This window comes from Plutella xylostella, chromosome Z (assembly GCF_932276165.1).
Source record: "Plutella xylostella chromosome Z, ilPluXylo3.1, whole genome shotgun sequence".
NCBI classification, from domain to species: Eukaryota; Metazoa; Arthropoda; class Insecta; order Lepidoptera; family Plutellidae; genus Plutella; species Plutella xylostella.
Window position 1 is genome coordinate 13,684,638 of NC_064012.1, and position 27,595 is coordinate 13,712,232.

Consider the following 27,595-nt stretch of genomic DNA (forward strand, 5'->3'; position numbering starts at 1 on the left):
CCCTAGTCTGGAACCGCCCTAAACCATTGTTTAGCTTGGAATATCCTCTGGATATTCGCGGAGGCTGTGAAAGTTGCACTTTGTCTTTAAACTGAAAGTTTCGGCGAATCCAACTTCCTTCACCGCCGGAGATACGCTGGCTCACTGGCTCTACAAGTTGCCTCGCGGTCCTGTCAGCATTATACCGTTAGCAAACCTACGTGGAAGTTTGACTATCAATGGTTATGGCGGCTTTAGTTGAATTTGTTATTGTTAATTTTGTATAAGATGTGCTTTGTGTTGCGAATATGATTTTTGCCATTTAATACTGTTTGGTTGTTTGATACTTTGATAAATAATACTCTTTTATACTACCATTCTACTGTAGCCGATTATGGAGGCACAATGAACAACAAATATAAATAGCACTGCCAAAAATTCAATTTAGTAACTGCAAATATAAAATTTGCACATCGTTTGACGGAGTTAAATTTAAATTTTGTGCCTTCAAATTCGCTGGCACTGTGCAACTTTAATGTCAATACGCTTTTTCATATTCATCCCTTTTAAGAACAATACGAAATTCCCTTTGCGTTCGTATTCTAAATGCAATAAGTGTACAAAAAACTTCCTTTGTGTCACCCCTTGACGGCGAAAATCAGACGGTAGCAACCCTAATCACGTCTATACCTAGACTTTATTTTGGCGCAGGGACCTGATGGAGGAATTAGTGCCCTTATTACGAGAGGCAGTGGATCGAAAACAGGAGAACATGCGTCGCCGGCGGAGAAGGGATGCGTTGAGGCAACATTTGAACAAGCTGCTTCTGCTGATCGCCCAGAAGGGCACTTTCGCCTGCAGGTACGTGTGAATTATGAGGGTGGATCTGTAGAGATAATATGTAGTATAAGTTAGTACATATTATCTCTATATATTCTGGATACGTAAGTGTAATATTACCGTCGTTTGATTATTGTGCAAAGTTTGATTCTGATGTTATTCCTAACAACCAATTTTAGAGCATTTGCAGGGATAATTTTTTTTATATACGAACCGTAGTTCGTTGTGCATTGATACCGTCAAACTGATCTTCGATGTACTGATGATAAATTAGGGAAGACCTACGTGTTAAAATGCTTCCAACGAATTTCCAATAGTTATAAAATCAGAGCCACTTTCACTTCTTTGGACATGGAGCGTTTCGATCCACCCTCTTATATTGATACTGTGCCGCTTATGCAGTCTGCATTACGGCTCTTTGATGTGGTTCTGGCGGGTAATTGAGTGTCGTCAATTTGTGAAAGGTTTTCATTATTTAATTACGTAGCCGATACGAGGTAATATTTTGTTGAAGGGCACTTGACTAGATTTTTTGGTTTATTTATACTGATGAAAAAGATGTGCTGTTGTAAGTTTGGGTGTTTTGTGTCTGTCTGTGGCCCCAAAATGGACGGATTAGAAATGTTTGTAACTATGTTTCATTTCGTCCTTCAAAAGTTATGCGGACATTTGTCTTTGTCGGGGGCTTTCACTCATGTCAGTAGTATAAAATTAATAAAGCTGGTTCAAACTACGTACACGAACATTTATTGCCATGAATATTGTCGGAACTTGTGAAATTACTTGTAATATACATATATCTCGACAGAAACAATGTCAAATTCTCGTCGCAGGCTACTGTGTGAAAACTTTTGCTATTTAATTTAACCATTTGGAGGGCGAATTCTGGAGCAGTCCCCGTTCGCCTGCTAATACTGGTCATTTGTTTAAAATCCAATTCTTTGATCCGCCGCCTCTGATTTAACCCTCGTAGCGGTGACAGAGATTGAGTTTTGGGTTGTTTTTGTTGTTTCGGGTTAAGGGTGATTCTCCAAAAATGGCTGCAAAAGCATAATTTCTTTGGCGCATTTTTTTTTTCATGTTGTTTGAATATTATACCCCACATATTGTAGAGGCTTTAGACCTCTTTAGTTATCTCTTATTGGCCCTGAAATCTATCGAGCCGATTCAAAGTTACAGCGATTTTAAACAATTTTGGGCCAATGAAATTAGATTGGCACCAATGAAATTAGAAAACACACCAAAGAAATTATAAAAGGTCCCAAAGAAGTTAGTTTTAAGAACAAAGAAATTAGAAATTATTTTAAAGAAATTAGTTTTATATGTAGATTGCAAATAATACACAACAAAACTAAAAATCACGCATATCTTTATTTGTTTTTAACATAATTACCTGATCACGTAAGGGTGCAAGGGTTCTAAACATCCGAATGAACCAATTGCCAACCTCACCTGCCCGTGGTGCACTCTGCTAAATAACAGACGATGCTCTGGCGACCGGATGATGGCGGTATAACCACCCAAAAACAGCTACTCTAAATCCCATAGGCCGGCGATGGGCAGCAGCGTCACCGGTATAAAAAAGTGTAAAGAGGACGAGGACACGATGACCCTGGAGTCCGGCCACATGTTCTACCATCAGGAGGGCGACCAACTGTCCCAAGGTGGCGTAGGATTCCTCGTCAACAAGACCCTTGTCAACAACGTAGTGGAGATCAGCAGTGTGTCAAATCGGGTACTAGCGTACCTAGTACTTAAACTAACCGAGAGGTATTCCTTGAAGGTCGTACAGTTATATGCACCAACCTCGGCACACTCTGACACAGAAGTCAAAGCAGTATACGAGGATATCTCTAGGGCATCACGTGTACTGCTAGGACCCAATACACCGTTGTGATGGGGGACTTCAACGCCAAAGTGGGAGTACAAGAATGCGACGAATCGAGGGTAGGACCTCATCATGGCTTTGGTAGTAGAAACCAGAGAGGGCAAATGCTTGTAGACTTCCTCGAAAGGGAGGGGCTTTCTTTCTGATGAATTCTTTCTTTGAGAATCGGCCCCAGAGGAAGTGGACATGGGCAAGCCCTGATGGTAGGACGAAAAACGAAAAAGACTTCATTATGACCGACAAGCTGCACATTTTCAGATATGTCCCAGTGATCAATAGATAGATATGACTTCTCCGAGGCACTCTGAATATCAACTTCAAGCTAGAGAGGAGATGTCTGGTGAAGTCGACCCTTCGTCCCACACTGCACCAAATTGGAGCTGTCAACACCAGCTTCTAGAGAGGACTACAGTTCTTCAGAAGGGTGACCAAACCTTTCTGAAGAACTATAGACCGATCTCGCTTTTAAGCCATGTATACAAGCTGTTCTCAAGGGTTATCACGAATGGTCTAGCCCAAAAGTTAGACGAGTTTCAACACCAGGAGCAGGCTGGGTTTCAAAAAGGCTTTAGTACAATGGACTACATCCACACAGTAAGGTAGATTATACAGAAGACCGAAGAGTATAATCAGCCTCTGTATCTAGCCTTTGTAGACTATGAAAAAGCCTTCGACTACATCGAGACCTAAGCAGTTTTGGAATCCTTGCAGAGATGCCAAATCGACTGGCGCTATATCGAGGTGTTGAGGTGTCTGTACAATACCGCTACTATGACTGTCCAAGTACTGGACCACAAGACAAGACCTATCCAACTGAAACGTGGAGTGAGACAGTGGGATGTGATATTTCCGAAACTGTTCACCAATTCACTGGATGTCTTTAAGACGTTGGACTGGACAGGACATGGCATATGTATAAATGGCGAGTACATGTCACACCTCCGCTTCGCGGACGACATCGTTATTACGGCAGAATCTCTGCAGGAACTTAGCTGGATGCTAAGTGGCCTAAATGCTGCTTCCCGACGTGTAGGCCTCGGTATGAACTTGGACAAGACGAAAGTCATGTACAATTCTCACATGAAACCGGAGCCGGTCGTCGTTGGTGAGGCAACAATCGAAGTTGTGCATGAATATGTCTACCTCGGGCAGACTATTCGGCTAGGCAGAAGCAACTTGGTCAAGGAGGCTGCAAGGCGCATCCAACTGGGTTGGGCTGCATTCGGGAAACTTCGTCACATATTCTCCTCGTCCATTCCTCAGAGCACGAAGACAAAAGTCTTCAACCAGTGCGTCCTGCTAGTGATGTCTTATGGTGCTGAGACGTGGACACTGACGGTAGGACTGGTCCACCGATTTAAAGTCGCTCAGCGTGCTATGGCTCTCCATGCTTGCTATGCTTGGGGTTTCTCTTATGGATCGTATCAGAAATGAGGTTATCCGTCAGAGGACCAAGGTTACCAACATAGCTGTCAAAATATGCAACCAGAAGTGGCAGTGGGCTGGTCATATCTGCCGAAGAACCGATAACCGTTGGGGTAGACGAGTTCTCGAGTGGAGACCACGAACAGGCAACCGCAGCGTGGAACGTCCTCCTGCCCGCTGGACTGACGACCTTAGGTGGGTAGCCGGTAGTAGTTGGATGAGGAAGGCCGAGAACCGAGTGTTGTGGCGCTCCTTGGGAGAGGCCTATGTCCAGTGGATGATTATTGGCTGATGATGATGATGAGAGAATTAACCATAATAGACATTGAATGCATAAAGTTAGCGTTATTGATGGTGTTTCATACTCAATACTAATTTCTTTGTATCAAAACTAATTTCGTTGACGCAGAATGCCAAAGAAATCCAAAGAAATTATTGCCAACGAAATTAGAAATCATCACTTAAAATTTATTTTTTCAGAAAGCTGATTTACAATTGGAACCTCTTATTGACACGTGCATACTGTTTGAATAGACATACGTGGACAAAAATATGTATGCAACAAAAACAAATAATAGCATGAAAGTAACAATCGAAGAAATTAGGCACTTACCTGACCAAAACCCGTTATGGCGCAAAAAAAAAATTTTTTCTTCACACTCCGTAAACTTACGCTCTTCTGCTCCTGGTCCAAGATAGTGGGGGACTGAAGGGTGAGGGACGCATGGTGATTATGTCCGATGATCGTTTAAACGCAGAGTAGGAAGACGGTATCGTTACGCCAAAGAAGTTAGTTTTTTTTCTCGGACAAAATTGAATGCGTTATATTTTTGAAAACTAAACCTAAGAGTGAATAGAAACCTAATTTACAATTACCATAAGTATCTGTTATAATGATAATATATAAATCATAAGCTTATTTTACTTTAAAAAGTGAGTTTTTCTTGACCTAAAAATAAAATCAAGTGAAGGACGCGCCAAAGAACTTATGATATTGAGTTTTAAAAAATCATTGTCGCTTTCTTTATAAATTTATGCATTACATTACTAATGTATAAAAACGGTCACAAGATACATTATTCAAAAAAAAATACATCCTGGTATAAAACTATCAATTTCATGTATTTTATGGCTTGGACATACCTAAATCGCGTCATTTGAGAATCACCCTTAAGTTGATTCTGCGAGACACAATTAAGTCTGCGTTACAGATATTGGAAGCGATTCTGAAGACGTCAATTTTAATTTTACCCGCGTTGAATCGTAATAATTTCTGTTTGAGTCTATTTTTTTCCTATTTTCCTCCAATTCAAAATCCTATTTTCCATATTCCAAATATAAGCTTTGACTTTAACAGTGGCAAAAATTAAATAGTTGTCTTTAGAATCACTACCATCTACCATTGCTTATTAGCCGGGTCTCCACCAAACACCACCAAACGATCCATCGCGTGCTTTAAGGATTTTTACATAACGAAATTCATTGGATCGCTCTCCGATGGATCGCATGTCTGATTCCGTGTTGTCTGAATGGTTCGAATTCACAAATCGTATGTGAATGCACGAATGCAATGTGATTAGCCGAACTTTCATTGATATTTTAGAATGCAGTTGCAGCCGAGAGTGGAAATCAGTAGCACGCACCGTGTAATGTGCGAGTGCATACACTGCATTGTTGCTATCGGTTTACAAATTGATTGCTCTCCGAAATATGTTGCCAATAACCGTCATGGCTTCGACAAATCAACACTGAATAATAACGCAACGAGATGCAACGTCGGTGCAAGTCTTATGTTCATTAAGGCTCTTATGTTCATTTAGGCAGTATGTGTTTGTGTTTTTTTTTGTTAAATAGGGGTTTAGGTTAGTCCAAAGAAATCTACAGGATTATGCAGCTATCTTATTGGTTATTCAGAAGATTCCCATTGTCATTATGTTATTAATTACGAAAACAACAAGTGTTTACAGCAATAATTAATGAGTTATTTGGTGCTTAATCAGTACGTAGAGAAGATTAAGTAGGTATTTACGATCATCAACAAATGAACAAGGACATATTTTTTTATAATGAATGCTAATTTTTCAATATCTCCAGGGGGAAATTTACCCCCAATCGACGTTACCTGGCACACGAGTTATGTCGATTGAGAGAAAATTTGTCCCCCAGAATCATTCCATTCCCCTATGTATTTTTCTACTTCCAACACCCCAACACTTCTATCCCCCCACCAGCCCGGCGGCCCTAGAAAACGGCAGCCTGCATTCCTCGCTCGTGGAGTACCTCGACGGAGCCCGGCAATGCCTGGAGGTCGAAGCCGAGAAGGACGCCCCAGCCACCAGGGAGCTGCGACAGGCGTTCGCGGACCTCGTCACTGAGCTGATCAAGAGCTTCCAATGCAAGTATACTGCACTCTCGGGCGGTGAAAGAGTTTCAAGGGGAGATGCACCAAATTAGTGATTAACTGAAAAGATGATGCCAATATTGAAGTACATTTAACAGCGCATCGGAAAATTTGCAACAAAAAAATAATGTTTTGATCAAATCTACAATCATTTGGGGATCTTTTGAAGGTGGGACTTTTTCATTGCCCGTGAGTGTGCTTGGGTGGTTTTGTTGGGCGGCGGTGTTCATTTGTTAACTAACCTGTTGGCTGCCTAAGCACGGATGCATCCGAGCTGATTTCCCGGCAGACAAACGGTTAACTGTTCATCTAATTAATATTCTATGATATGATTATTTGTGTGATGTAATAATGGTGGATGTTTAGGTTAAGAGGTAACAAGTTAGTTTAAAAAAGTGAGATAAAAAATGTAATCAAACTTTTTATCAAGCAGAAAGTCCCCGAAAGTAATCAGTGCCTCGCGGTGAAATACATTCGTATTTTTTATTCATATTTCAAATTCAATCAACTTTATGGTGGACGAAGTCGAATATGAAAATATATTCTTGAAAACAACGTCACTGCGCGTATTGTCCCCATAAATAGGTTATTCGGACAAAAGGCGGAAATGCCGAATACCGATGTACCGACGCGAAATAAAATTAGATTTTGGCGCCGCTGAAATCAACCATCACAGTGAATTGTTGTCATTTTTCAATACTATCTTCTCATATCTGGGTATTATATTGTGATGGTGAACAGATATTAAAAAGCAAAAAAGAAATGAGTAAACAAAACACAAAAAACATTATAGGTTGAAATACTTTACAGGTGTGACGGCAAAATTAAATGTCGACATGAAAAGTTTTCTTTTATTTACTGCCCTTATGGGATTTCTGCTTTAGACCTTTAGAACCCTTTGCAAAACGTGACTTGTAAAACAGTTATTCTTATTGTTAAAATTAACGTGAGTACCTTTTATGGTATCTTAGTCTAAATTCTTTTTAGCAACTGGGGATATGACTATAAAACGTGATCGGCCTTTTTCTTTTGTACTTACCATTTAAATATAAGTTTTGTTTATGTACAATAATATCTTCAAACGATACTTGTACAATTTTTCATGTGCATTATATATTATTATTCTGGTGGTGGGAACATAACATTACTAACAAAACACAGCATTAACCCAATCAATAACTTCTATGAGCTTGCAACACCATCAGAATAATGAATGCCTTCTGTAACCCGATGTGCATGAAACATTCCCGTAATGACAAAGCCGAAATAGCAGAATTCACAAAACTAGACTTCAAATTAACACTCGTATTTCTCCTTGTTGCTTAAGGCTATTTACCCACCAAATACGGGACAGATAGCCGAGCAGTGCCCTTAATAGACGAGAGAACTCGCTTACGATAGCCTGGTTCGTGCATTTTGGTGTAGACATAGCCTTAATATCCATTATAACATCGAACTCTGTACCTTATTGCTAGTATTGTAGGATCCAAAGACACACCTACCAGAAAATGTCCACCTGCCTTCGAATGCGAATTCTCCGCTGCACAAAGAAATTCCATGAACTAATTACTCTCCCCTCTGTTAATACACATTGATGTTTAGCTAACTGAGTAAGTATTATTAACGCATTGAAAATACGGAGACTTTTCCCTTCTAATATTCCAGAGTCGTATTCTTTTATCGCGAATCTGGGATAACTCTTTGCGGCGCACTTCGGAAATGCTTTTAGCTTGAGGGTGAGGGGTTTACGCATGATGACTACTAATACAATCCAATGCTCTGACTAACACGTGACGAGCTACTAACACTTACTGAATATTTTTAAACTAAACCAACCCCGGTTTTTTTAAAGTTACATGTGAATTAAACACGGGGTTTGTTCACAGTGGAAATGTACGCGAATCTTCTGAAGAAGGAGTTGAGGAAGAATCTGTTTACGTTGTTCTCTGGGTGGTGCGGGCCTATCGCCAAGCACTTGGGCTCTCTGGTCCCCCAACCGACAGTTATGGAGACAGACGATCGGCTCAGACTCAGCGCTTTGAAGGTAAGACGGAGAGACAATCAGTCAAACATATTCCTGGTTTCTTACTATAGAATGTGTAAATAAGTAGATACTTAATTATGCTTAGGACTTAGGAGTTGACTTTAGTCCATCCTTAGGTATCGACGCTAATAAGTTCTAATCCGTATTGAAAATACATTTATTGAATACATGTTACATATTTTTCCATTTTAAGCAATGTATATTACAAGGTGAATCTTTTTCTATATTACGTTTGAAGCCTGTTCAATACCTACATATTTTACGTAAGACAATGTATTTCACAAACTGAATCTTTTGCTATTACGTTTAAAGCCTTCAACAATATTGAAGTCGAGTTTATCAGATCTACCATAATCCGCTTACATATTCGCAGCGAAGATTTCCGTAGGTGTTGTGTATACTTACCTACGTGTCAGATTTGTGATTTGTTCACATGTTTTGAGCTTAGTATTATATTACAGTAGTAAATCTTATATCTTCGTAGTAAATAAAATCACGTCCGTCACGTCAAGATACTAATATTTATTTTGATAGTTGGTTTTATATCTGAGGTTTTAGACTGATTAAAAAATACATAATAATAATTTTGTGTCCATATCAATGACCTCTACGTCTATTACATACAATTTATTCATTGTCTGAGACACTTTTTTGGGCGGCTCTGCTGTGAAACCCTATTCTGTTAAGCCGGTAGGTATCCTAAATGAAGTGTTGTTTGTCCACCAGGCTATGAGTGCCCTGGTGTGCTGTGGGCCCTGCTTCGCGCCCGCCGCCCTGGCTGAGGATGGATCCCTGTACCCGTGGATCAATGAAATGCTCAGCTCCACTAATGATAAGGTCAGTTGGTGTTTAGTATTGTGATTTTTATAGGGAAAATATCCAACAAGGAGTTCCAGGTAGCATATTTATTATAAAAGATTGTATGTTTGACTATTAGTTCAGAAAACAGTAAACAATTAAATTTTTCGTGAACAGCATTTCGTTTTAAAAGTACTTTGTTTCAGAATTAAGTATTTTATTGCAAAACTGCGACGTGCACAATAGAAGAACATGTTTTTCCGCTCCATATTAATAAAGTTGCGCTTTGTAAAGTTAAAACACAGTTAATTATTCCATGTACAATGCACGCAGCTCAGTTGAAAAGTTCCACCAAAAGGTCTTTGCGCGACCTGTTGCATGTAGACAATAGCGCATAAGCGAATTTTCCCCTAGTCGACTCTCGCATGGTTTACGGGTGAAAAATTCTATTCATTCAGATGATGTTTGTGTCTGACAAAAGGGAGGTTATAGCTGTTGCCGAGTTTACCCTCCCGTCTCGCTACAGGCGGGAATCTCTACAATGTCACTGTAGTGTCGGTGCAAACACTCGAAATAACAGATTCGATCAATGGCTACGTGACAACCCTTTGTTCTAAACAAATATAGTTGAAGCACCGGTGTTTGCCGCCGATTCCACAAACAGTATACCCTAAAACGATTGCCACTTTCGAAACAAATATTTAGTTTTGTCAGCTTTCATATTAAAATTTCAATTCAGCACACAAAGTTAATTTGTTTGTTTGTAAAGAGCTGGAATTTATATTACTTCCTCACGTTTCTCGACAACTTTTTCTTTAGAAATTTGTATGGTAAAAGCCGGGGTTTTAATTCGACCCTTTTCAGTGTAAAAGTTTTGCCACCCGTCGCTTTATCTACTAGTAAAGAGTTCTGCAGTCATTCTGTTTTGACGCTATATAAATATAATAGTAAGTCAGTATTTTTTTGTTTCATCATAAAAAAAATTGTGATGAAAAACGATGTTTCAGAGCGCTGCTGCAAGTTTTATCTCGTAGCATTACCTAGCATTAAATGTACCAATTGCATAACTGTCCTCGTTCGTTCGTTTTTGTCCAAATAGAGTAATACTCCTAACACACCAGAAAGGCGTGCGGCGAATAACAATCCCGCTGCACGGCACCGTAATCGGCGAAGATAAACGTCACTATATCGCTATCCTCAATAAACACTAAAATATGATTGGTGGATCGTGCATAAAAAGAGTCTATCCACGTCGATAAACCACCCGTGCAGCGGTGTCTAACTCCCCATAATTTCCCCTAGATATACGAGCTGGGCCGGGAGACGGTAGTCCTACTCCTAGACTGCAACCCTGACATCGGGCCTCTGCTGGACTGGACCGTGGACAAGTGCTTCACCGGCTGCCCGGCGGTCGCTGACGGGTGCTTCATGGCTCTGGCCACCATCTTCAGTGCCAGGTTAGTGAAACCAGTCAAAGTCACTCGCTAGCGCAAATACGTTAATTTTAGGATGTTTTCATCACGCACGCGGGATGGCACGCGATTTGTTTCTATTTATCGATAAAATATAATCTGAGTAACCTATGGATCAAACTGTTTGCGTTGGTGGCGGGTCATTAGGTTTTTGTTGACTGTAGGTACTATGTGTTATGTCCTTCTTATAGATTTTCGCAATGTTCATTATGATTACCAAGATTGAAACCACAACACTTAACCACTGACCTACTTGATTTTATACATCGACTATCTTATAAAAAAAACGATTATGTTATTTTATATAAGGTTACTTCAATTTATTAAAGTTCGAATCGTCGGGTGTTTTATCAATATGGTCAAGCAAAATGTAACTATTGATAAATGACTGGCCTCGACCAGAATAAATAAAACTAAGTGAATATTTAAATAGGGTATTTGTATTATGTGTTTTCGAAACCTCGTGTAAAGGCTTTTAATTTGATACCCGTATTAAAAGGGACTCGTCCCCTATCTGGGAGTTTATGTAGTTTTATTTGCCTTTACTACATTATGGCACCCTGCGGCTGTCATGAACGTTCTTTACTAAATATTTACTAGAATTGGAGAATACCTACTAATTATGGTCTTACTAACATGCTCAATTGACTACTGTATGTTATGTACATGCGATAATGATAACTATAATTTGTCCGTTTAACGAGTACCTAAATATACCAAAGTGTATAGTAATAGACAGTAATATTTTAGTAATTCAATCTTAGAATACTTTACTACAAGTACGTGCTTTATTTTCCATGTAATTTCACTTTTATGAAAGAAAATGTTGTCTTTGAAACTGACCATAAGCAGCTTATGTCCTAAAATTCCTTTTGACATACAACTACGAACTCTACTAGCTACACTTTGGCCATTCAGGGCTTTCGTAAATGTATCTCGACGTATTTGAATTGGGCTAGTATCTAGGGGGAACTAAACCAAAGGATATTCCAGCCTAATCTCATAGGCCGCTAAAAGCAAAATATTTGCACATACATTTACAGATCTAGGGTTCACTTAATAAACGCATTCGGTGAAACGGGATGTGTGCATGCAGAGACGCAACGAATGCACACAAAGCTTCGGTGTAATTCGGCGAATTCGGTTTCGTTCACAAATATCCGGTTTTCGGCCGAATAGCCAGTACAGCTGGCCCTATAGAGCAGGGATGCACAGACTTATTAAGACAAGGGGCCACTCGGACAAATTATTTACTGATGGCGGGCCGCCAGAAATATAGGTAGGTAATTAAAGATTTCGATTTCTTGTATTTTTTTTTAAATAGCCTAATTTATGTATTTTTATTATTTATATTGAAAAGGTTTGTTCACATAATAATATATGGGTAAAACCAAACTTAATAACCTGGCACATCTTTGTACTTACGTATATTTATCAAAGCAGCGGTAGAAGTTCAGCAAGTCTCCTTCGTTGGTTTTGTTGCGTTAATCATGGTCGTTTTGAATGTCGATAATTTATAACTGGATACAATGAATCTGGCACATTAACAACTGAAATCGTGAAAGGATTGCTGAATATATCCAACAGAGGTTTCACGTTTCTAAATAACATATATTTTAATTGGTTTTATTCTGGAATATTATTCAAATGTACGAGAGTACAATTTTTGCTGTCGGCGGGCCACCAGTATTCGACAGGCGGGCCGCATGCGGCCCGCGGGCCGCGGTCTGTGCATCCCTGCTATAGAGTGTAATACCGTAAGTTGGTATATTAAAATTTGTGTTGTATTTTTCACACTACTTACATTTTATTTTATTACATTTATGACAGATTTTTCAACAGTCACATAAAATTTATCCAAAGAATAATTCAGATGATGTCGCGTCTGGATGTTTGAATTACCTAGTTAGTTACAGCAGCAAATATAAGCTTTTAATAATGCCTTTTAATGGTTACGCGTTTTTCGTACCCATAACACCATTTAATATAAAAGTAAATATGATTATACACTTAGATAAGTGGATCCCTGCGCTCCCTCCTTTAAGGTTCAACTTATCCAGGTGGGCAAAGTTATAGTTTCTTCAACTTGTGCTTCTTTTACAATATCGTTTCTGGGTATTGCCAATGCAATCATTTGTTAAAGTTTAGGCGAAACAAAAGTTTAATTTAGTTCAAAATAGTATTAGTATATCCCGTAGAACTGTCTTGTTTGTCTGATACGGTTAGTTCCATAATATGTGATAGCTTTGCGTCACGGCGACCCCTCTGTATATTACCTATTCACTGCATCTCTAATTGAGATACGGAGTGTAATACAAGGGCCGGGAATGCAGGGTATGAAACACGCACTGATTTCAATCTACATTTCATCATTAGCTGGCTTCATGCCGGAAACCTAATTGTTAACAGCAGCCGTTAATTTAGGCCGATGTGACTGATTAGTTTACTATGTATGTAACAAGCTAATACACTCACAAGCAATGAAAAAGATCCACTTATAAAACGTCCACATCAAATAAAGCCCATTTTTTAAACATTTAATTTAGAATTTGATTAAAATATTTACGTTTTTATTGGTAATATTTTGCTGCGCGGTTAAATGTACCTATACTCAATATTGCAGACGGCGTCATTAAGCTAGTCTTTTCCGTTTAGGAGTAATTGAGTGATTTTGTCACTGGAACTTTTTCATGCTTGTGAGTGTAATTAAAAACTACATAGACATTTTCAATCTCGATTTCGCGAAATAAAAATGTTGGGTCTATTCTTAGGGGTCGCTTTGAAAATCAAACTCTCAGTACTCCCACGTTTCCTCGCCTACGCTGTAATCTCTTATATTCAAAAGCGGGTGCAGGAATTCAATCTGGACCGTAATATGTACTCACTCTAAAACAGAATAAATTATTATTATTTCTTTCTCTGTCGAGTAAACTTTACCCAAAGTTTTAAATTATACCGTAGGAGATTCATGAAAACCAACAAATACCGAAAGACGCTATAATAGAACAAGAATCCTTATTCCGCTGATGCGTTTAATGTAAGCCGGCGTCATAACGACATAAAACAAACTGTGGAAGACATAAATAAGGCAGCCCCCTGGCGCCAATAAATCGCTTGAAACCTATTTCGGCCTTGAAAACACAGAGGGAGTGAAGGACGCAAACAGACGTAGCTGATTGATATTCTGTGTCTCTCTCTATCACATTAATCTTACAATGTTCGTGTGAATAATCTCACCGATTTGGTAACATTCGCACTGTAGCAATTATACTTGCCTACATGCTTAGTTTTGCTTTGCTCCCGTGGGAATCGAATATACAAAATAACCTTTTACTTACCTGGACTCAAACTTCAATATGCCGTTGTGACGTAACAGGAAAACAACCAATCATAATTAATATTGTGGGATAGGGGTTCCATTTGTTCAATCTAGTCAATATATTTATTTGCTCGCTGTAAAAAAAAAGTTATTCTATTATGGCGTCAAAAGAAGTCTAATTAATATTTTTTCGATCGAATGCATCGAAGGAAATGCAGCACGTAGCGTTATTAGCATCACCCAACCCTGTGCTGATGAGTGCATTGTTCTCTGAACGCAGTGTACTCATTTGGAATACTCGATGTATCATGTAAATCTAGATTACCAGTATTGTCTCCAATATTTTCGATTTTTGCCGTTCATTAATAGCGGATCTGTAAACTCACTCATTTTTTTTGTTTGACTGGAATATAGAAAACTTACGCAACAGTTTAAGTAAAGTTGAGATTACAAAATGAATTTTTGTTCAAGTTTTCATATTGCTAAATTCGTGGCTCGCTAGCCTTGACTAGTCTTACTCTTTCATAACAAAACTTCGTCTCGTGTAGACAGACGACCTATCCAATCACTCACATAAAATTAGTTCCCCGTGTAACAAAATCTTTACTAAGAACTCCACACTTTCTCGAGTGTGTAACTCTGTCGTATATCTACGTCTACGCATAGTGGAAGGAAAACTTGAACTTAGTTAAAATTACGACGTATGCGAAATGTCCATTTCATTTGAAAGGGGAAGCAGTTAATTAACCTGGAGTTCGGACAAAATTCTACATATATCATTTCCCGGACATCTATAAATATGAAGATCGGTAGAGCTTCCTTCCAAATGAATTCCTAATGAATAATGATTTTTATCAGTGGTGTTGCTTACAATTTCTACACCCGCAAAACATATAAAGTCGTCTTTTTTAAAATAAAACCGTTTTGTCTCTCCCACCCTGCCGCATCCTTAGTCGGAGGAAAACAGTTGCCTACTGTGAACGCAGCCTTAGTTTACCCGGCAAATACCGGGTTAACCGTGTATGTGATAGCTCCAGTCAACTGTGCCACACTCCGCACGTGTTTAGTGACAAGCCTTTGAACGCGATTGAACCAAACTATTTTCCATTAACCTCCTGTCACTGCTCTCGACGCTGTTAAAACTACCTAAGGGTGCCAAACCACCTGATGCTGCTACACGGGTTCTTTGTCGACGTAGATAAACGTCACTATTTCAAGATTCGCCAAAAATACGGCGGCGCGGCGGCGCTGTGATTGGTCAAACGCGCATTAAATTAGTTTAACGACGTCGATAACTAACCCGTGTAGCAGCCGCTGATATGTGCTGTGCAGGTATGCTGCGATGATGTGAAAGAAATCTGTTTCAAGCAATGCTATGCTGTGTGGACCAATGAATGATTGTTGAATATCAAACGCATTCATAGCAGTCGAGTGATAGCCACACAGGCACTGTAAATATATGAAGCTGTCGTGGATTATCTATAAAGAAAACCTTTTCCCTCCTGAAAGGATATTTAACAATACTCTATATTTTTTAACTTCACAGCACATTGTGAGCTTTGTACGAGTTCTTTACGCGTACAAAAAAAAGTATCGCCAAAAAGGATGTTTACGCGTGCCAATATTTATACTATTACAACGCGATATACAGCAAGTATTGACGACGCAAGAGTGATGTGTCTCCGTCAAGTAATACTTCACATAATTTCGCATAAAACGTTAGCTAATTTACATAAAACTTGTCACTGAGCCACTCCTCACCGATCCATCAAAGTCCAATCGCTTTTATATCACTTGCCCCACAAATAAAGAGCTCACTGAATCAGAATAGTGCTAAGAGGTTATACACACGGAAATAAATGTGTTCCGATACCTTACGCAATATACAGGTTGTTGCAAAAAGGGTATACTAAGCCGAAACCTAAGTTTATAACCTAAGTAAGCATGTTTATATCTAAGTCTAAAAATTAAATCAGAATGTCAAAATTCGTAACATACCTTTTTTGCTACTTTTTTCCTGTAGTTTTATCCTAAAAGAATAACAGGGTCGTCATGTCCCAAAACGATCAACTGAGTTTGATTTGTTTGTTTGACTCGTGTCATCTTTAATACCAATCTGTAGTTTCTTACAAATCCTTTTTTTTCGTGTTATTACGTTTCGCTGCCGGTTTTCTAATTCTATCACTCGTTATGTTTAGCACAATCGAATTCACCGAAATATAATTCTAAACTTCTCTTCTATTGTACAAAAGTACAATATAAGTGCTCTTTTTTATAAAGGACCGCTAAAATTTGCGTTTTATTGTTCAAAAACAATGGAATTCATCAATATTTTTCTTCCATTTTCATGTGCAGTTCGTACCAAACTGTAAAACAATATGGTGAATATATACCTATACAGAAATTTTGAACCGTGTTGATCTTTTTTTATTGTACCTATGTCCTATTCATGTGAAAGTCACGTTGATACAATCGATCAATCAACTGGGCGACCTTTACAACTCCATTGTCCAGTTTTCATAAATTATTGACCACCGGACTTGTTCTGTAATTATTGGATGTATTAGTTATTGTTTTAAAAAATCTATTTGAAGTGTATAAAAGAAATAATTTAGTAGAAGTATTCTATCCCTTGTTGGTAACAATACTGAGTAATTACACGCAGTGGCCCGGGGCGGCGAGTCAAGGCTGCATTTAAAACAAATGACGGTTAAACGCGCTTCAACGCCTTTGCTTTGTAATCTTTCCCGTGCTTACTCAAAGGACGTGCTCTGTAAACAGTTTACATTAAACCTTGGAGAGCTTAATGAGTTAGTTGAATACAGCGGTAAAAAACTCACTGTTTGTAGCGGCGGGCGCCTCTCATCGACTTTTACTTAAGACTTGGTATTTTTAATTGCGCTGTTAAAGTGGGGCACGGTAATCCTCTTTTCAGGTGACTTAAGTAGTAAGTCCTTAGATACACAATGTGGGACGTACAGTCGTAAACCCTCACGCCCCTCTCGGAATTTCCCAGATGAACAAGTTTCTGAAATTCACGAACAAATAACCAAGTCTCCGACTAAAAACGTGACTGGCCTTGACAAACCTTTTTTTCAGATAATTCAAATTTCTAAGCACCCTGTTCTTGTGACCCCTTTTTTAGATTTCTGCTACACGGGGTTTGCGCGAAAATATAATATTTTTTTTCAACTTCCGCCGGTAACGCTGTTAAGTGTTCTGAAAGCTTTTGTAACGTAAACTATTAGGGCCAGTGTATTCCGCGGAAGCGACTGTATATGCGAGTGTATCGCTAGCAATAAAGTTGATATTTGGTTAACCATGCAACAGGTAGGTACAATGATAGGTAACTTTATACTGAAAATTTTAGACTTCATACTAAAATGTAGCTTTTAATCAGTCTTATTCGTAAGACAGTAATACAAAAATACGAATCCTAATACTTCATTGTATACTTTATTACAAAATACACTCACGTGCAAAGAAACAGTTCCACTCACAAAATGCAGTCACCAAATGACCCCATTTTTTATTTAATAGGAAATTTGGACATAATATTTAAGTTGTTAGTTGTTAATATCCTGATGCGCCGTTAAATGTACTTAAATATTGCAGAAGGCGTCATTAAGTTAGTTTTTTCCGTTTAGGAGTAATTTGGCGATTTTCTCAATGAAACTTTTTCATTACCCGTGAGTGTAAATATAAATAATAAACACAAGGTATATATTTGTAGTTTTCTAAGATTCCAAAGTAGGTAAGGCCGAATATAGAAAGAAACCTGCAAACTTATAAGCGCTTCATTTACTCTCGATTTTTTTCCGGCGCTTGTCAGCGCAGGTTTATTATAAGTATGGAAAAGTAAGTGCTTCTAAGTTTCCAGCCTTCTTTCTGTAGGTATGTATACGGCCTAATAACTTAGTTTGTTAACATAAACTGATTGATTCGCCGTAAACAGATTGATTGCGCATTCCTCATTGCCAGCGGGAAGTGTGGTTTAAATTACACCCATGCAGATGAGATATTAATATTACCATTTTAAGCCTGAATTTGATGGCACGATACGAGTACTGACAATATTTCAAATTGATAATACAGGGTGTAAAAGTGATACATCATCATCATCATCATCTTCCTAAGTGAGCCGCCATACAAACGCTAACATGTTTGATATAAACAAGTTATAAAGAAAGCATTGTACGTAGACGTTGAAATTTCATGTGATTATAACAAAAAACAAAAACTCCGAGCGTAAGAGACTTAAACTCATAGCTTTCCCACGACCTTGATCCTCGAGGGCCCTTCAAGAAAGACAAAGTTAACCTTCAAAATTCAAAGTTTATGAGGACCGAAGCAGAATTTTATTTCCATTTAAAATTTCAGTGCTAGCAGCAGTCAGGAAAAATCCAAAATAAGATTTGAGGCGGGCTAATAATCCAAGTAATTTCTGCGAGATCCCTTGGTATGCTAATGTGAAGTCAGACGACTTGACATTAAGTTCGGTATTCAGATTTAGCCAGGAAAAGATAAAACCATAATTGAATAAAGTGGAATTTAGATGGAAGTATTTTACACCGGGGGCCGAGTGATTTCGTGAATAGGAATAATTCTATTTTTGTACACAAAAAAACAGGTCTGCGATTAGCCTATTTATACCTAAGAATAACAAAAGAAAAATAAACATACAAATACTCACTTATTTAATATCACTTCAATTTGTATGAATGAATCAATCAACACCACACCACACAAGATCATATTGAATAGGATCCTGGGATTTTATATATCTATCTATTACAGGTTCTGCCTAGTTTTGGGTCTGATGTCTCGAAATATTATTATTATTATTAAGTATATATATTTACATGGATAAATATCGATTGATATTCATGTTTCTTTGTACCTCTGGCTTTAGCCTCGTAGTCATCGCCATCGCGAAGCAACAGCAATGTGAACCGCGCCATCTTGCACCGCGACTATGACGTGTTTCGCAGCCTTGCATTCTGTGACAATGAAGACGACAAGTGCACTTTAATAAAACAGTGGAATCGATTTAAAGTTACATGCCCTTGAACCTTGGCTTGACGAATTATCGTTACAGTTTACATAAGTGTTTAAAAATTTTCATAATAATAAAATACGGGTGCTCTATTTTTTTATAAACTTTCCGAATAGCTAATATAAATATCGTGTAAAAAAATGAAATATTGTCCATTGTCTGGTCAACTGTAATCTTAAGGGTTTATTACTGTGGTCAAATGGTAACGCGTTAAAGTATCGTAGCATAGGCTTTATTTATGATGAGGTGCATTCAAAAATATGCTAATCCAATCCAATCAATCAAATTCATACAAACTACCCCCATAATCTGCTTCGAATGTAAGTTACGGCGTCAAGCCTAATCTCCCCGCCCTCAACAGGGAATACCCATGCGACCACTACACGGCGATCATCAACGTGACCCTCATGTGCACCGGATGCCCCCGTGCCCCCATCCACGAGAGCGCCCTGCAACTGCTTCAGCTGCTGGACAAAAGGTTCTTTGGCACCGTGCCCCCGCTGACGGCTGACGACGACACTGGTGAGTCTTGTTGTTTTACCGCTTTCGATGTGTACAGGTGAAATAATGTTGATTAACCCCTCGTGTGTTTTAAAGCGTGTTTTGGAAATGTTGCAACACATGCGGAAATTGTTACAAAATGGCGAGAACTCTGGAAGTGCTAACTACCGTTAACCCTTTATAAGGCAGAGTAAGTTCAAATATTTCATTAGTTTTGGACCTTAAATCGATGTAATAAAATTTAAAACATGATGGTCATATTACCTCTTCTACCTAGAGCCTCGTTAAGGGTTAGGTAAGACACAGCGCAAAAGATTTTTGGATCCGGGGTGCGGAGTGAACCGCCCGCTGTCATTGGTGCGGGTTGTGCCACCCGGTCGCTATTCGTCTGTACTCTATCAGCTAAGGAATATGGCTGATGTTGTAGACAAGATACATTATTTCACCTTGTACCTTACTGTGCCTATTGTTATGCGATTTTGGTTGTTCACTGTTTGAAATGAACTGGTTCCTGATACCAATTTTAGTGTCACCCTAGTTTAGGAACCTGTCTACCCTACCGTATACGTTTCTTCGTTACCATAGACGTTGTTGAATATGTTTATATGTGTGTCTGGGTTAACGCTAGACGAGCAGAATGTATCATCCAGCAATTAATTTCTGATGTTATGCACCTTACTTACGTAAATGTTGTAGCTACTAAGCGTTTTTATTTGGCGTCAAATTACGCGATTTTCATAGTTTTTAAATGGAATGTTTTGCGATATTTTGTGTCAAAAGGGATAATAAGGGTTTCGTGATCACAGCCTTAAGATAGCCTTTAAATATAAGTGAGATTGTGAGTGAGTTTCTGATACGCGAATTTGTGCTCAGCTCGTGTAGCGAAAACCCAACTTAAAGTTTATTATCGGTAAACATCGCCGGCTTGAAACTTAAGCTGGATTTATAAGTAGCTTAGTGTTACTGGTTTTATTTAATGTTTGCAGGTTTGTTGTTAGTTATGTTAGTACACCGTGTTTAGATGTCGCTTTTGATGTTAGGTTCTGGTATCTATACGTACATGTATCTATAATATTTTAGAAATGTATTATTCGGATTCGAAGTATAAATTAAATTTTAGGTAAAACACTCTAACTACAGTAAGATCGATTTTCTGTAGTTTTCTTACTCTCTTTTCTATTTATTTATTTGGTTTAATAATGCACAGAGTGAAAAGTTGTCTCCCTCAGTAAGCACTTGCTTATTCGCACAGAAAATCAGCGATAAGTAATGCGCTGGGAATCACGGGTAGAGATCGCGTAGTTTTTATTATTACGTGACACCCGAGACGGTGCATCTAGGATCAGGGGGTCACTCTATATGACGAAAAACGACTCTCGTAAACGTGCCGATTGCGTTAGCTCTCGATCGTTAGATTATCGTCAGTAAAGAGCAACCCCCAGACTGGATGAGGAATCGCCAGTGATACGGAAATGATCAGACGATACGTGACCTGGCCGAGGCAATATCGACAAGAGAGAGTGCGAGTCTGAGGGCCTAGTGTTGATTTTTCTTAACCGATCGAACAGTGAAAAGGAAAAAATCACTTGTCAAAATATCAAAATATCATCCGCCGATTATTTTAGAGGTTACCGTCTGTCTGTACCTATATTAACTTACGTATGTTTATTACATCTTCTTCACCCTATTGCTTACTTACTACGCTGGAGAAGCGAGAACTCGCCATTTTCCTCAATCCTGTGCAGTGTCCTGTCCTGACGGTCGCTATAACCTGAAGCTCGCCTGTAAAAGTTTTTCCCATTGCCTTTTTACCCTTGAAAATAAGCCGTTCATGTCGTTAATTAATGTTTTAGGTAGATACGGTGTTAAATGTTTTTTTTTTTCTTTTTTGGCTGTCATCTTTGGTTTTGCTAGCTTTTCATAATCATAACACATTAGCTGCCGATAAAAACAAACAGTAATTATTTGTATTTCTATCAATCTCGGTCACTGTCATCAAAAGTGAACTTCTTTTTTAATTTGATCGTAATCTTCGTATCATGTTTTATGTATTTGGCATACAATGTGTTAATATTCGTGTGACCTTCTTCGTATAAATGTTTATATCGATGTTCTTCGATGTTCAATTTCCTCTCTATGAAGCACAAAAAACGGATTCCCCGAAACATATCTGATTTATGACCTATATTTTTTCCTTTTTCTAGCTCAGCAAATCTATTCTAGGGTTTGCGCCTTCCTTTTCGCACCTTTTACTTACTTTAAGTAATGTACTGATACTAATATGTGCTTCAAAATACGTAATGGGTTTTCTTCTCCAATGTACGGTCAACTGCATAAGTAGCTATACACTTCTGTACCTTGTCAAACTGACGAACCGTCAATGTTTCAATAAATTGATAGGCGGCTTCAGCTTGACAACTTACAAAAGTGTATAGCTACTTATGCAGCTGACTGTACCGTTAAGGTCTGATGACGTATGTAAATATAACTAAAATTATGTATAAATCATGTCTTATGAAATTATACGGTCTGTATGATCTAAATTTCTGTGGTTTTATTCCCTTTCTAAATAAGGCTATAAAACGCCAGCATCTGTAAATTAAAAGCACAGGTAGGTATAAGGTATTATCTTTGTATTAAAAAACTGATACGTGAATGGAAAAGCTTAGTTGAATTAAGTGGCTGTCGAGGAGAAAAGAGAAAAAAACTTTACTCAATAGTATTAGATTCACATGAGAAATCACGAGAATTATCGGTAAATGGAAGCTGGAAACGAAATCGTGACAAAACCGGTCCGTATCGCATTTATGCAGCGATATAGAATATCTATCTCACATATTATATGAGACGGAATATTTAACTAGAGGATAATGCACCCGTCTCCGTGGGATTCATAATAAATATGGGTAAGTACTCTTTCATTTATGTTTATTGTTATAGATTACAACCTATGTTTAATTAGAAACACATATTTACGTAAGGCGGCCCCTAGACGATCAATTATATTGACAATTGTGCAAACGTCATTTGGATTAAAAACTTATTGCACAATAAATATATTGCACAATATTATTGTATGTCTAGGGCCCGCCTCTATGTTTTTTTTTATAAATTGTTCGTGCGATTGTATTCCTTCCACATATTTATAACTAGGTAGTGAAGCACAATTTCACAAAATTCAATATGATAAAGACTACTTTCGAACTCTGCTCATAACTTTTGAACTTGTGAGCTGACTTTGTAGAAACAAGCTTAGAGTATTATTAGGTCACAGCCCAACCTAAAATTTAAAATATATTGTATAATTTATTACCAATTGAAAGTGCCTTAAAATGTGTTGATTTATAATTTAAGTATTATCTTAAGGTTCTGATAGCAGGGTTATTGAATCATTGGCATGAATAATTAATTCTACTAGTTCATTTATTATTAAATAAGACCGCTTTATACATTAATATTGGGCTGTGAAAAAGCAAAGCCTCGTTACGGTAAGTAAGATTATAATTTTTACTGTGTATACTATTAATATTTGTATTGCATTGACATAACATAACGCTTTATTTACTTAGGTCATAATTACTTAAATTCTAGTAAAAGTAGCCTATGTGTTAATCCAGCCCAGGTGTCAGCTAACTCCATACCGAATTTCATTAAAGTCGCTTCAGCCGTTTTGACGTGAAGAAGTAACAAACACACACACATACTCACAAACTTTCGCCTTTATAATGTTAGTTGGATTGTCTCATCATTTAGTATATTTTGAAAATGAAAGTACAGGTATAGGGAACAAAAATATGATGTGCTCGAAATGTCTACCTTTATCTATTGAAATTCCAATTAGAGAACCAGAAATGGAAGCCCTTTGACTAACTAGTTGTTATTAAAGCCGCGTAATTGAGTAAACATTTCTCAAAAGGCTTAAATTCGTATTGAAACAAATTAATTTTCAATCATTTATTTTAAAGCGAAGCGATACGCTGTAGTGAAATCCGTACAGGGGAATAAGTTTGATATTATAGTGTCGGCAAAGTCCTACAGCCGTCTGCTTTTTAATTTAAGCTTGTTTTTTACATGTGTGTTTGGACATGTTGTTACACGGACTTTGATTGTAATTTTTGGAGTAACTGTGTAAAAGGAATTGCAGTGAATAATAAAATTATGTAATTTATGTTGTGTTGGCACTTGTTTCTAAATAAACCCTAATCTGATCTTATAATACCTATAGGGCTATAGATACCCGTCAGTTGGCATTGCCCGACCCTAGTTCGAAAATGACAAATGCAGAACAACCCAACAAGTAGAATTTCAGAACCAATTATAATCATCCACTATAGTCGTTATTAGGTTCAGATCACGTTTTTATATCCTAGAATCAGCCCTTTTAAATTATTTATTAATCTTCGTACAGCTTTCAGAATTACGGTACGAATCAATAGCCACTCTCCTTATTAATCCACCTAATTGTTTGCTAATTAATGATAAATCTTTATTGAAAAAAATCGCATTGGCTATTGTAGCGGTAGCAATGATGCAATAAAGATTAATTTATGATAGATACTGTGAAATATTGAAAACATTTTATTTTATTTAAGTCAATACTATTGCGAATACGATACAACATTTTTAATTTAAAATAAATGAAAATTGTGTTTGGTTTGCACCTCGTTTTGTTAAATATTAAGCCGACGTATAAAAGCTTTTATTAATATCATCATTTGGTGTTCAAGTAGAGATTAAACTTTTGTGTATGCGAGATCGGAAAGTACATGAAATTTTTAATGAGGATGTGGCAGGTTAATTCTATTTAACTAGCATTTTCGGAAACACACTAATTTGTCTTGAAACGAATATCTGCCCGGCCGGGAATCAAACCAGAGAGCACAGCAGTCAGAGTGAACTACTGGGCCATCCGGTCGTCATAATTATACTTACCGCATAGTTTAGATCCGAGGTCGCACAGTTCAAGAGTTTCTCTCCCTCCTTTCCCGGTGGGTTACTCTATACTGACGAAAAACGAACGAATGAATGTAGATGTCGTGCAATCGGCACGTTTAATGCGCAACAGCGCTCGGAAACTTTGTTTTTCGTCATATAGAGTGACCCCCCCCCCCCCCCCAGTAGCGACACTGAACTCCCGAAGTTCATTGACCGACTGCGCGGAAAGTTCAAGGCTAATGTATTAGTATATAGGTTATGGTGTGAGGAGGTCACCCCTCGAGGGTGCAATAAATAAGGGTACAGGTTCGATTGCCGGGAACACGCTATCGCAAAATGAATTAAAGTATTCTCTTCTCATCTTATATGGTATTGCTTTGTGAAAGTAGGCATAGGTAGGAACACATTTTTCAAACATTTTGTCATTTAAATAGGAAGAGTGCAAAAGAAAATATGTAAAAAGATAGAAAAAGTTTAAGTGTACATTTTAATACCAGATCACTCAATAGTTTACTCATTTATATACGCAAATGTACTATATCTGATAACCTACCATGTAAGAACTCCTAGAATCAAACAGCGAGGGGATCCTTTTGGCTGATTTCAGTTTCAGCGCAAAAAATCGGTTGCATAAAAAGACCTTTAAGTCGTATCGTACTATATCTACTTTTAAAGGTATTAGGTATTTCCGAGAGAACCTTTTTCTTTGCAAATGTAATTGAAAACGGCTGCATTTGTGCAATGAAAATTGTTCTGTACTGCTGTGGCGGTTACAGGAAAAGTTAATTGTATGTCAGTCAGATTTCATTGTTTTTCTTTACTTGTCTGTAAGCGAATGAAGGAAGTATTTTTCTTTATTTAATGAATGGCGAGGGTTTTTTATGTAAGAGTACACCATTGCTTAAAACTAAGGCTGGAAATAGTGCTGACTGTTTAATGACGCAGCTTTAGGCGTATTTGGCTGACTTGCCTGTTCCATAAGCACTGTCCTCTACCGTCCTCATCCTGTCACTACACTACTGGCTGGGCGGAAGTAGGTCGCTAGGTCGTGATCCCAACCGCTATTACTACTACAGTTAAATAAACACGAAGCATTTTTTTTATATAAACTTCCTTGTAGCTTTTCGTAGCATCCCCTTGGCGTTACGCTGCACTCTCGTAGCGTTCGTAGCATACTCGTAGGCCCGTAGCGCTGCGTAGCATTCCCGTAGCATTTCGTAGCACTCGAAGACAAACGAAATAATGTACTTAGGTATAAAGATCTCTTGAAGCTCAGAAGTAGGATCTAAGACATATCCTTGTTTTATAGCAGATGCTTAGGTACATAAGTGAATAATAAATTAGTTACATAGTCTGAATAAAATCATAATCAGCCAATACTTTTCTACACCAGCTATTTCCTCCGCTTTCCTCGGCCAGATATGACTCTGTAGGTACTATATTGTAATTCATATTATTATTTATTATCCTGTTAACATGATTAATTCATAGCTACGCAACTTCCGCCATCACAAAACACAATCAGTCAAATAAAAACGCAATTATAAACTTTCTTGACGATGGAGAAATCCAATTAATATATTTGAAGAAATTAATTGTTTTGTTGTTTTTGATCGTTTATGGCGTGATTTTAGCTTTAGCTCAAAAGTTCGTGGCTTTTATTACAGTGAGATTTATACGGTTGTGATCTGACCAAACTAGTGGCACTGTAAAATATGTAAAATTGTAACAGATAAAATTTCAAAATAGTCCAATATGGTTAAATTTAGACTTCCCTAAAGTTGAAAAAAAACTACTATACTTAATGCTTATAGGTGTAGAAGGTGGTATAATATGTTAGATGTTATCTTTGAAAGCCACATAATAACAACAGATAAAATAATCCTCGCGGTATCACTTACGAACGCTATCACAAACCGCCCCGTTCCGTAGCCACGATCAGTGTAATGTTAACGTATAAAAAAGAAACGTCTGCTCTTCATAAAACAACCCTAACTTTACTACCCCAGGGTATATTTTACTACGGTTACGGAGTGTGCCGTATTAGCCATACGATTTATCTTGAGAATGCTTGTCATAAAACTTTTGAATAAATGTTACGGTCGAATCCTTATCTGAGCCTGTTAATAAATTCAACGGTAAAAACCTTTATACAATACCTACATTTTGAGGAACCTTTCTTATTTACACTCGCAAGTAATGAAAAAGTTCAAGTGACAATATCACCAAATTACTCTTAAACGGAAAAGACTAGCTTAATGACGCCGTCTGCAATATTGAAGTACATTTAGGTAACTGCGCATCAGAATGTTACCTTTGAAAATCGTAAATTATTTGATCAAATACTAAATTGAATGTTTTAAAAAATTGGGGACATTTTGTGTTATTATATTGGCTCTTTGTAAGAGGAACTTTTTCATTGTACTTATAATAATTATTGTTGAAAGCGTTGGTGTGCCAATATGTTGCATTGTTGTTATTGTGACCGTGTTCTATACGTGAACCTCTGTGTTGTAACAAATAAAAAGGAATCGTTTCTTTTATTTTTCTTGTATGTAGTCCCACGCATTGGAAGGAGTAATTTAAGACGATATCTATAGCCAGATTATCGGAAAGACCGTTGAGAGTATCTTGTTATCGTTTGACACAGAAATAACTGTGTAGGTTGTGGTATAAAATGTTATATAAATTCTGAATTAATAGTTTTTCTCAGAAATTTAATATTACCACGCTACTTATTGTATATACTTACAAACTACTCCACTACACAAAAAAGCTATTTATATTTGAATAGGTAGTCTATCCACCTAGCTAGCGGAGAGTTATGAGATCGTCGGCTGTTCTTTTTAAAGCCGATATATTCTTATTACGACGGGTTGATCATAGAGAGTCCTTGAAAATTTAATAAAAGACATTGATCTATTTTAGATTTCTTTG

General features: G+C 37.7%; 1 protein-coding gene across 1 annotated transcript in view; it reads left to right on the forward strand.

Annotated features, from left to right (window-relative positions):
- The window catches only part of LOC105388276 (protein furry), a 199,555-nt gene that overhangs the window by 26,683 nt on the left and 145,277 nt on the right, over positions 1–27,595 (forward strand). The window contains exons 20-25 of the mRNA XM_048632507.1: positions 691–840; positions 6,364–6,527; positions 8,420–8,577; positions 9,304–9,414; positions 10,678–10,832; positions 19,584–19,744. Coding sequence (XP_048488464.1) covers positions 691–840; positions 6,364–6,527; positions 8,420–8,577; positions 9,304–9,414; positions 10,678–10,832; positions 19,584–19,744 — 899 coding nt within the window. The remainder of the gene's footprint in view (positions 1–690; positions 841–6,363; positions 6,528–8,419; positions 8,578–9,303; positions 9,415–10,677; positions 10,833–19,583; positions 19,745–27,595) is intronic.